Here is a 12,209-nt window from a genome sequence, read left to right as displayed (position 1 = left end):
CGTGACTGCAGCTTTGAGAGATCCTGAGCAGAGAACCCAGCTAAGGCATGCCTGGACTCCGGGCCCACAGAGGTTATGAAATAATAATTGCATGTTGTTTTAAGCGGTTAATTTTGTGGCATTTCGTTACATAGGAATAGATGGCCAATACATCAGCGTATAGGCGTTTTTAAAGCCCTGGAACCAAGATAGCTCCAATAGCCCCGGCCAGGAACCTGACCCAGAGACGAATCAGAGAGCACGAATGGAGGGGGATTAGAGTGGGACACACCCCGCAACCTCTCCACCGCGCACCCGCAATGCTTCCTACTCCTCTCAGCCACTAGGCGTCCCCAAAGTCCACATAAGCAGGTCTCGCCCCCACCTTTCACAGGTCAGAATCCATTTCCTTCAGAAATGGAAGGAACCAAAATAACAATAAATGGTCTCTCTTCTATTCGTATTTCCTCCTCCCCCACATCACCCGGGGGAAACTAAGGCCTACGAAGGGAGGCGCTTGCCCAAGGCCTGCAGTACTCTAGCACCGTCTCAGGCCTGGCATTTTACATGCCCCCTGCCCTCCCCCTCCCAGGGCATCATGAAGGGCAAACACAGACTTTTAGCCTCTCTCTCCAGCTTAGGCCAGGGGAGGGACTGCGAATGAGAATGACATCAGCAGAGGGCCCTGAGTGTCTTGTGGGCTGAGGCCGGAGATTCTAATTGAGGCCGACTGGAAAGGGTGGAAAGCGTGCAGCCCCGAGGTTGGGGCTGACGGTGTTGGTGGAACCGAGACTCCTCCTGAGGGAGTGGGCATCAGAGGTGCCCAGCTGCAATTGCTGGGCCAGTGATCCCCTTCCCTTTGTCCAGCCCCTTCCACCATCAGCTGCAGACTCGGTTGTCCAGAAGCAGACACTGAGACTGAGTTTGGGGTGCAAGATATTTATTAGGGATAAGCACCTGTGAAAAGAGGGAGGAGACAGAATTGGGTTCAGGAAGCCAAACTGTGCTGCTGGCCGGGCAAAGCCTCAGCCACCCTGGAGGGGCCCTGGGGTGAGGACCTGGGGGTGGGGGCAGGTACTCCCTGTGTCTGTCCCACCCTGAACGGAAGTGGCAGGCTTTTACACCTGTGCTCATTCGGACACCAGATGCAGGCTGCCCCGGATGAAGTGGCTCTCTTCCACTTTTTCTTTCTTAAAGGTTTTGTTTTGATTTGTGGTCAATCTTGCTTCCAATCAAGAGGCCAAGAGGAAGCGCTCACTGTAATTCCTGAGGCCCCAAGCCCCCTTTCTATAGGTGCCCAGCCCTCCCAAACCTGCTTTAGTCCTCTTTTAAAGCATCTATGGGTATCCCGGTCCCCAAATACCCTCTCTGAATGAGACTTGCACACTTGGCCTTGGTTCTTACTGGGGAAACAGGCTTTGTCCAACCTTAGGAATTCATTGGATCTGGTAGAGGAAGAATTAGGCGGACAGGTGTAGGGGTACAAAAGTTTTGAAAAGCCTTGGTCTCAGTTCCCAAAACACACTGGTAAGAATCTCATGGACAAGAATCACTGTGGCTTCTGCTGCTGTTCTTCAGTCATTCAAAACATCTACACTGGGGGCCAGTTATGTGCTAGGCATGGGGACGAACCCCACTACTCCACACCCTGAGCTGCCAGCCTAACACCATCTGCAGATTCAAACAGGGAGGGAGAGGCAAGCACCCTGCAGTAACACTTCACCAGGAAACAGAAACCAATATTTGGGGCCCTGTCACTGACCTCGGCTGCTTGAAGCCCCTTTACAAGTTGCTTCTGCACCTTGACCCTAAGTTTCCTCCTCTGGACAATGGAATAATACAATTTATGGAGCACCATGTTAAATGCTTCTCACCTCAAACTTCATTTTACCCTGTGAAGCAGGTATTATCATCATCCCTGCGTTACACATATGTAAAGAGGAGTCAGGGTGAAGTTAACATGCTCAAGGTCACACAGGTGCTCAGTGGTGGTGCCAGGCTTTGAGCCCAGGCATTGTGGGTCAACCCTGATTCTTAATCTTAAGGGCAGGGTCAAACTGGCCCCCTTGGACTAGGTGTGCCTGCACACGTTTCATTTGGTCCACAAGGATTTAAAAAAATTTCACTCAGCTTTCATTTTGAAATTGAGATGTTCACAGAAACATCCAGATTTCCATCTTCTCTTGAAAAATCTAGCCCCCTGGCCACAGTGGGCTGCATTCCCACAGGGTCACAACCGGCAGGAAGTGAGCAGTTGCTCCCCTTGAAGTGGGTCATGAAGCCAGTGTCCACCCAGACTCTCTCATTCATGTCACCTGCCTGGCCTTTGCAGGGATGAGTCTGCCATCCTTAATGAAGACCAGGAGTCCTGAGATAGAGGGAGCAGAGAGGCCTAGAGGGGCCAGGTGCCTCCTTGCCCTGGAACCCCCAGCTCTTCCTGCATGGTGCTAAGTCACATGGACTTGAACCTGCCAAACTGTTTGGGGAGGCTTGAGGAAAGGCAAAGACATGTAGAAGCACAGGGCGAGATGGGGCAAATACACTTTATTCAGTCCTGGCAGAAGTCCTGCTGTGGGTGCCAGTGCCCCCTCCCCTCAGCTATGAGACTAGTTCTCCAAGACCACAGACAGTGACATCTCTTCACTCACATGACGTTTTCTGGGATTTTCATTGTCTTTTTTGTTGTTGTTTTTCTTAAAAAAAAAAAAAAAAAGAAAGAAAGAAAAAGAAAGAGAGAAAGAGAAAAAGAGAGCGCGCGCAAAAAGGCCCAGAGCCGGAGCACCAAGCTTAAAGGAGGCAGCTGGTGGCTTTGTCAGCGACGGGAACGCGTGGGGCAGAGACCTGCAGAGACCCTGGGCAGGGGTCCCGGAGGACTCTGGGACCGTTTGTTCCTGAGATTTGTGTGTGTGAATGAGAGTGTGTGCACACCCAGGAGGGTGAACACACGCCGGTGAGATACAGGTAGTGAGGGCAAATGGGGCGTGGGGAGGCCGGAGGGGCGGAGCTTGAGCGGGGAGCTGGAGTAAGAGGGGTAACAGCATCAGGGGCAGGGTTTCCGAGGGCACCCCGAACTGGATGCAGCAGCTCTAGGCGCAAACGGCCCAAGACTACTCTGACCCTCCCTTCAGTCTCACTGGCCCAGTCGATGGTCTCTCTGAAGCCAGCTGCTGAAAAGTGGGGCTCTTCTTGCCACTTCATCTGCTATTACGCCTCAGTCTCAACCCCCTAGTACCAACGTGTCTCAGTTTCTCCCACTGAATACTGTAGGCAGAGGGACCTGGGTGACAGGAAAGGGCGGTGGGCTTAGGAAGGAGCCCAGGCTGGGAGTGTGCCCTGAGGTGATAAGGGCACTTCGGGGGTGGGGTGGGGGTGGAGCATAAGGACCCTGTCCCCAAACAAACTGTTACGTGTCTTGGTTCTGAGTTTTCTTTTTCTCTCCTGAAGGATTTCCAGAGAAAGACCCTGCCCCCAATTCCCAGGTGGGGGAAAGAAAGGTAGGCTTCTTGGAACCCAGACAAGCTGTAGAGGCAGTCATGCAGTCGGTGAGGGGTGGGTGCACGTGGGTTGGGCGACCCCGTAAGGGAAGGGGGGCTATGCCACTTGGGAGTTCCAAGCTCCACACCAACCCTTCCGGGCCGGCTAGTCTCTTTCTCCCCCTTCCGAGTGCTCCTCCCATTTAAGGCAGTGACGCCCCGTCGGGTTGAACGGAAGCCGTGGCTCCTGGATCAAAAGATTTCTCAGGATCGCTCTATATCCGCCCCCCTTCTTCCTGGATCTGACAGGGGCGTGAGGATCGACTGGGACCAGCTCCCTCCTCCCAAGAAGCATTAAGCATGCGCGAGAAGGGGGCGGATCCCAGTGTTCCCGGGGAAAAGGAGAGGGCCCCTCCCCCTCCCTGGGAGGGAGGGGCAAGGGAGGAGGGCGCGGGGCCGCCCAGCTGCAGCGCCCCCCCAAACAAGACAGGAGGCGGGCCAGGCTAAGGCGGAGGGAGTCCGGAGCAAGGGCAGGGGCGTGTCCTCCGGCCGTGAGGAAGGGCGTGTGCAAAATGGGGGAGGGGTACAGGTCTCTTGGAGAGGACGGGAGGTGTATCGGAGGGGGGGGCTGGCTGCTGGTGGCTGTGCGGGAGGGGGTAAGATGGGGAGGGGCTTGGATGTAGGAGAAAGGGTGGGGGTTGGGCTGCCTTGGGGTGTGTCTGCGGGGGAAGGGCATGTCTGGATTTGAAGGGGGTTGGGCACGTCTAGGAGGGGGGAGGCTGTGCGGGAGATGGGGTGCCAGCCTCGGCCTCCGAGGGGCCCCAATACCTGATTCCTGTATGTAAACAGCTGGTTTAGGGGGCGTGCGCGCCCCGCTGACGGTGGGCTCAGTAGGTGAAAACCAGGTCGGCGATGCTAGACGGGCGCCAGTCCCCTGCGATCATCTCGGTAACCTCGGGGGTGCAGTAGTCCGGGAACTCGAAGTGCGACGTGCCCGAGGGGGGCGGCAGGTCTGGGTCGCGGTCCAGGGCGCTGCAGTCCAGGCCGGCGGGGCCGGGGGGCAGTCTGGACAGAAAGCCCAGCGGCTCCTCCCCCGACGCCACCGTCTCCTCTTCGCCTTCCTCCGTCGCCGCCGCCTCCTCCTCCTCTTCCTCCGGCTCCTCGTCCTCCGACGGAGTCGGGGAGGCGGCGGTGACAGCCGCCCCCTCGCCCGACGGCCCCTGGGAACGCTCCGCTTGTCCCCGGGCGGCCCGCCCCGCCGGGACCATCCTCCACAGCTCCCGCCCGGGGGTCTCCACCAGGCGCACTTCCAGCAGCTCCTCGTCGTCGTCCTCGTCGTCGTCCTCGGGCGCCGCCGCGCCGCCCCCCAAAGGCCCTCCCGCCGCTCGGCGGCCCCCGCGGCTAGGCAGCTGCGGCCCGGGCTTGAGCCGGCTGCCGCCGCCGCCGGGGGGGCGGGGCCGCGCCTTGGCGGGCGCCCCCTTGCTCTTTTTGCGCGGCCGGTACTTGTAGTCCGGGTAATCCGCCATGTGCTTGAGGCGCAGCCGCTCCGCCTCCCGCACGAACGGGATCTTCTCCGAGTCCTGCAGCAGCTGCCAGCGGCGGCCCAGGCGCTTGGAGATCTCGGCGTTGTGCATGTCGGGCCACTGGTCCATGATCTTCCGCCGTTCGTGCTGCGACCACACCATGAACGCGTTCATCGGTCTCTTAATGTGGCCGCTCGGGGTCTTGCACCAGCCGGGCTCACGCGCCCCCTCCTCGGCCGGCCCGGGCCCCGGGGGCGGTGGCCCGCCGTCCCGCTTGGCCCTCGCGCCCCGCTGCTGCACCATCGCGCCTGGGCCCGGGGCCGCTAGACGCCGCCGGGGGCCGTCCGCATCCTCAGCGGCTGGGGGTGGGGGAGGAGGCAGCAGCGACGGAGGGGCGGCCCCGCCCTGCAGCTCGGCCCGGCCCCCGCGAGCTGGGGAGCGAGAAGCTGGGCGCTCGGGCCCAACGGACGGCGGGGGGAGAAGGTCAGCGGCGCGGTCTCAGGCGGGCTCGGCGCGCCCCCGCCGCCTCCGGCAAGTTGCGCCCCGCAGCACGCCACACATTGTTTTGCGGGGGCTGAGGAACTGCACTCGCAGGGCCCCCGCGGGCTCTCCTTGCAGCCTCCTCCTCGGCCGCGGCCCGCGCGCGCCTCTCTCCGCCCCGCCGCCTTCCAGTGTCTTTCTCCCCGCGCGGCCCCGCCGGCGCGCGCGCCACCCCTCCCCCTCTCCGTCTGCGGGCCGCTGCGGCGCGCGCGGGGCCGCCCCGTGTAAACACCGAGGTGCCCGCTTGGGCTGCGGCCGGGCCACGCCTCGCGCTCGGGCGCCGCGTCACCCGTTGCTGGGCAGAGAACCTGGTATTTGCATCTCCCAATCGCTGGCTGCCGAAGTGGGGCGGGGCTCGCGCTGCGGGGCTGGGCGGTCTTGTGGCTGGGATTGGGGGTGTCGGATGAAGTCGGTTTCTTTTCTTAGGCTGGGGACTAGCGGGAGAGTGGGTGGGGGGGACGCCGAGCGTGCTTCCCTTCTGGCTCCAGAAAGCCTGTCCCCGCCTCGCGTTGCCTTTGAAATTTTAGCTTACTCAGTGACACCTGCCGCCAGGTAGGACCTCCGCTCCCTCCTCTTTCGGGGGCGTCTTTTTTAGCCGCCCCAGAACAGAAGGTGAGGAGACCTAGGCTCAGGAAAGCTCCTTAAGGGGACAACAACCTCATCGTATCATTGATGTAGCCCCTGCCTAGTATCCAGCCATATAGGCGCTCAACAAATGTTTCTGGGCCCAATGAACCGAATCCCTTTTATATTTTTCTTCTCTTTTGAGGCACCACGAGAGTCCTGAGAAAGAAGGGCACATGACGCCCACTTTCCAGGTAGGAAACACCAAATATCTGCAGATTAGGGCTCGAATCCTAGGCTTGCGGTCCCAGCTCTCTTCCCTCAGCGCACGAAGGGGCCGGGGCACCTCGCCTAAACAGCCGAGGGTCCTGAGTAGGACGAACTCTCCGTTTTTCACACGTCTCAGGCGAGGTTCGAAGATGCGTGGGTGCCCCATTCCCAGGTCCCATGCCACACCTAGACCAGCCTGGTGCCAGACTAGGGCGCGATGCCCCTCCCGGGTCTGGAGAAGCGTGCGCGGGCACGGGGGCGGAGCCAGGCCAAGGGGCGGGTCCGAGGCGCACGCTCGAGGCGCGTGGCGGGGAGGGGCTGCGCGCTCCCTTCTCACCACGTGTGAGCCCGCTCGGGCATTGCTGGGCGTGTGCTGCCCCTTGGGGGAGGTCACCTTCACCGCGCAGTGGGCCCGGGCGATGGGTGGGGGCGCTGAAGCGTCCCTCCAAGGAATCAGGAGCTGGGAGGGGTCGGGATGGGGGTCTCTAGGGTAGCATTCTGCTGGGGCATAGTGGGCAGTATCCGGATTGGAAGGTGCGTGTCTCAGGCAGTAGACCTCACCCACCCCTGGGCGGGCGGGCGCGGAGAGCCCAGCCGGAGGGTGTGGGGTGGGGGAGGGAGGGCCTGCGTGCGGCTCCGCAGACGCTGGGGGCGGGGTGATTGCTCTGGGTGCCCGGGAGGGAAATTGGATCTTCGCCGGCGGGAGGGGGCGACTCTTAAAGGCACAGGGCACTCGGAAGGAGAAGGCTCCGCTCCCGACCAAATGGTTTCTCCACCAAATGGTTTCTCCGGCTACTTATTGGACGCTGAGATCTGGAGACCCCCGAGTTTGAATCTTAACAACGGTAGCTTGTACGGTTCATTGCTCAGTGGAGTCAGAATTCCTGTATTCATATGCGGGTGCCTCCTTTTGCGTGTCCTTAAAATAGGAAAAAGCAGTTTTTTCCTCATATGGTTATTTTACAGATTAAATGGGATAATGGTTGTAGACACATCCCTGACATCTAGTAAATGCACAACAAATATTAGTTATCAGAGACTCAGGGCACCACCAACCTAGAAACACCAACATAATAAGAAAAAAAGGCACCAAAGTAGTTATCTTGGGAAAAATAAAAGCTTTAAAAATTTTTTCTAACACTTTTACACTTTTCCTACTTAATATTTGTCTTATTTTAAATTACATAGGATGGGCACTGCCGTCTTTTCAGTGCTTAGGGCCTCTCAAAGGTCTTTCTGTGGCCCTGTAGCTGCTGCCATTACTATTATTAGAGTTTGAAGTACTGGCCTCCTGGTTATTCCTCAAACACAGAAGGCTTGAACCCACCTCAGGGCCTTTGTACATGCTGTCTCCTCAGCCTGGAAAACTCTTCACCCCCATCCCCACATGGCTGGTCCATCTCATTCTAGCCTCAGTTCACATGGACTCTCCAGAGACGCCTGCCCTGACCACTCTCTGCTGCCGCCCGCCCACATTCCCCTGCATCTCAGGTACACAGAATTGTTGGTCTGTGACATTGTTATCATTGTCCATGATTGGTTCAGTTCATGTTTGTATATATTTATTTATATATAATATTAGTAAAAAACAGTGAAATCAAGGCTTCCCTGGTGGCGCAGTGCTTGAGAGTCCGCCTGCTGATACAGGGGACACGGATTCGTGCCCCGGTCCTGGAAGATCCCACATGCCGCGGAGCGGCTGGGCCCGTGAGCCATGGCCGCTGAGCCTGCGCGTCCGGAGTCTGTGCTCCGCAACGGGAGAGGCCACAACAGTGAGAGGCCCGCGTACCGCAAAAAAAAAAACAAACCAAAAAAAACAGTGAAATCAGCAACCCAACACAGGAACTGGAACATGAATAATAACCCACCTTTCCCTATGAACTTTTCTCCCATCCCATCCCCTGCTTTTCCTCACCTGATGTAATGTCTATCCTGAGTCTTCCCTTACACTTAAAAAAAGCTTAGCAGCTTTATTGAAATACCAGAGTATTCATTCATTTAAAGTATACAATTCAGTGACATATTAAGGGAGCTATTCAACCATCACCACAATCAATTTTAGAATATTTTCATTGGGACTTCCCTGCTGGTCCAGTAATTAATACTCTGCGGTCCCAATGCAGGGGGCCTGGGTTTGATCCGTGGTCAGGGAACTAGATCCCGCATGCAGCAACAAAGATCCCGCAACTAAGACCCAGTGCAGCCAAATGAATAAATAAACATTAAAAAAACCCAACAAAATATATTCTCTAGCCTTTAGCTTTAAAAAAAAAGGGTATCATGCTGTATGTAATACTCTGGTATTTACTTTCTCACTCAATATTATAGTGGTAAGATTCATCTAAATTATTGCACCTGTGTGGGGTTCATTCGTTTTCCACTGCAGAATGTACCACAATTTTTCTATCTAGTGTTCTGTCCCTGGACATTTGTGTTATCGCCAGGTTTTTGCTCTTATGAACAGTGTTCCTGTTAACAAGCCTAAATGTGTTCCTGGTGCTCAAGTGCAGGAAGGTCTCCCAGGTATTTTATGGGAAGTGTGGTGGCTGCATCTGAGGATATGTGAGTGCTAACTTTTATAAGGTGATTCGAAACTTCCAAGTTGTACCAATTTACTTTTCCACAAGCAACATAGAAGAGATCCTCTTCGTCTACATTCTGTGCAAAGTTTGGTATTGTTAGACATCTTAATTTTTGCTTGCATTCTTCTAACTCATCACCCTTTCTATTTGCTTCATAGCACTCACCACATTCCGGAATTATTTTATTTGTTCACTCGTTTTTTGCCCATCTCCCCTCCACTAGAATGCCAGCTCAAAGAGGGCAGAGATTTTTGTCTGTTTTTTTTTCCTGCTCTGTCCCTAGGAGAGTGCCTGGCACACAGTGGGTGCTCAATAATTTATTAAATGAAAGTCAGTGCTCTATCATAAGTGTGCTCAAATTCCTCCGGGAGCCCAGAGAAGGAAGTGAAATTTTGGAACGCAAAACCCAAAACTCCGGTCTGCCACTGGGATGTGGTATTTATCAGTGCACACAGGCTATCCTGAGTCCTTTCAAATGGGTGCCCCAGAGTCTAAACCTTGCAGGCCACAGGAGTTCAAGGCTGGGCTGATCACTGAGCTGTTCAATCCAGACTGTGGTAGATAGATAGTAAGGTTCTTGGAGAGATGCTGACCACTGCTGCCCCACTGGTCCAGGCCACCATCATCTCTTATCTGGGTACCTGCCCAGCCTCCTTTCTGGTCCCTGTACCCACCATATCTCCTACCATTCCATTCTCCTCCCTGAAGCCAGAGTGATGGTGTCTTTCAGTCAAAAATCTGATTGTGCATCTTCCCTTGTTGAAACCCACCAGTGGTTTCCCCATTACTCTCAAGATAAACACCAGACTTTCACCTGACCCACTAGGCCAAGCTTGGTCTGACCCCTGCTCACCTATCTGACCTCCTCTCCCGATTTCTCGGTCTTGATCCACTCTCTAGTTACACAAGTCTCATTTCAGTTTGTGGAACAAGCCAAGCCTCCCCACACAGGGTGTTGTGAAGTCCATTCCCTCATCCTTTCCAGCACCCCTGCCTCTGTCTGCCTCCTTAGAGCTCTCCTAACCCCATGTTCCTTTTCTTCAGTGCACCAGTGACCTGCTTAGCTCATTTGACACTCAGAACAGATGGCTCCCTTAAATGACATTATTTTCAGCAGCAGTCATGAAATACAATGAATAATACTAATGATAATGGCCAGAAAAGAAATGCAGATGGTGACAATACTCTTTTATTGAACTTTGTATACATAATCATGTCGGTAAAAATAAATATTACAGTACAAAAAAGGAAAAGAGTATTTGATCCATACTTTTCAATTAGATTACTATATTTCTTTGAAAAATAAAAGAAAAAAACACACCCACACAGTGGTCTGTTGCAATAATAATTCCATTCCATTAATTACATTACAGTTTAAAAGCAAATAAGAAATCACTTTAAAGATAAGAATCAATTTTAATATTAAATATATGATTCAGGGGCTTCCCTGGTGGCACAGTGGTTAAGAATCCGCCTGCCAATGCAGGGGACATGGGTTCGAGCCCTGGTCCAGGAAGATCCCACATGCCATGGAGCAACTAAGCCCATGCGCCACAACTACTGAGCCTGCGCTCTAGAGCCCGCGAGCCACACTACTGAAGCCCGTGTACCACAGTTACTGAAGCCTGTGCGCCTAGAGCCCGTGCTCCGCAGCAAGAGAAGCCACTGCAATGAGAAGCCCGTGCACTGCAACGAAGAGTAGCCCCCGCCACCCCCAGCTCGTGGCAACTAGAGAAAGACGGGGCACAGCAACAGAAGACCCAACACAGCCAATAAATAAATAAATTAAATAAATAAAATAAATCTATAAAAAAATCTATATGATTCAAATTCGGTAAAACACAATTTTACTAAATAATAACAATATTATATATAATACTATTTTACTAAATAATAAAATTTGCAGTTACCACGCTTGGCTGTTCACTCTCTGTGTTAAATTTTAAATACAACAGCTTCAAGTGGTCACATAGAATGACAGAATTGAAGCAACTCAAGTTCTGGTTCTTCAGCTTCCTAATCACTGTGCTATCATTGTTTATTTTGAATCTATTGTTTAAACACAGCCATATGTTGTACCAAAGGGGCTGGAGACACAAGTACTCAGGAAGCGAGCTTGAACAATTCTGGACTGTTACGAACTTATTCTCAAAACTAACGCGTGTAGCTGTGTCTGACTTGGTGTGTGTTAGGGGCTGAATGTATAGCTGGGAGTGCTCTGAATTATCTTCCTTGTAGGCGATTATGTTTATTAGTGTACAAGTGATTAAAATATGCTGATTCGAAGCTTACAAATATATCATTAGGACTCAAGGTAGACCAACAACTTGATTTTCAGAGAGGAGTGTCTTACACTGACATGGTTTAGAATTGCGGGCACATGGTAATAATAAAATGCAGAGAGATGTTCAATCAGTTTTATTGTTCTCAAATTCTCCACAGACAATACACCCTTTCATTGCCTGCAGAGCCCCACTTGGTACACCACAGCAGAGCAGAAGCTCCATGGGATCAAAGGACCCACCTGATTTCCACTCTCCCCAGCACTTAGCAGATCTTGGCACAACACAGACTCTCAATACCTGTTCAGTGAAGGGAGGAAGGAGCCAAATCGGGTGTGGGCGTGGCTGTCACAGACACCATCATGCAACTCCACCCACCCCAACTGTGCCTAGCTCTAAAACATCAGTCTTTGAACCAGCACCGTCCTCAAAGACATTCATAATAAAGAGGAAGAGCAATAAGAACAAGGTAATTCATTTCTTGATTCATCTAAATGTCTTCTTTGAAAAATTCAAAGATTATGATCGTGTGTGTGTGTGTGTGTGTGTGTGTATGTACATTACAGGGCTCTTTTACTGAATAATGGTATAGAACTGCACATGGGGCTCTTGAGCACTTAAGTATGGCTACTGCAAATTGAAATACGCTACAGTGCAAAATTCTCACTGGTTTTCAAATACTTAGCAAAAAAAATTAAAATATCGCATTAATATTTTTGAGATTGTAACATATTGGATATATTGGGTTAAATAAAATATGTTAAAATTAGTTTCACCTGTTTCTCTTATTTAATTTTTTTTTTTTTTTTTTACTTTTTAAAATGTAGCTTCTGGAAAAGTTAAAATAACACTTATGGCTTGCATTATATTTCTAAGAGGCAGTACTAAGAGAGAAGATGGAGGTTTTCCTCATCCTTACTTGGCAAAATAAAAAGTTGTCAATTTTTGTCCATCTCCAAATTTTAAAATGAATAGTTTTATTCAGGGGTGAGAGGA

General features: G+C 52.8%; 1 protein-coding gene across 1 annotated transcript; it reads right to left on the bottom strand.

Moving 5' to 3' along the window:
* Positions 1-2,678: 2,678 nt before the first annotated feature.
* SOX12 (SRY-box transcription factor 12) lies at positions 2,679-5,743 on the bottom strand. The gene has a single exon (XM_082600482.1). The coding sequence runs from the start codon at positions 5,276-5,278 to the stop codon at positions 4,340-4,342; it is 939 nt and encodes a 312-aa protein (XP_082456608.1). The 5' UTR covers positions 5,279-5,743; the 3' UTR covers positions 2,679-4,339.
* Positions 5,744-12,209: the final 6,466 nt, after the last annotated feature.

Source organism: Mesoplodon mirus, assembly GCF_964341445.2.
Source record: "Mesoplodon mirus genome assembly, chromosome: 15".
Classification (NCBI taxonomy): Eukaryota; Metazoa; Chordata; class Mammalia; order Artiodactyla; family Ziphiidae; genus Mesoplodon; species Mesoplodon mirus.
The sequence above is the reverse complement of the archived record's forward strand: the minus strand, read 5'-3'. Positions and strand labels throughout refer to the sequence as shown.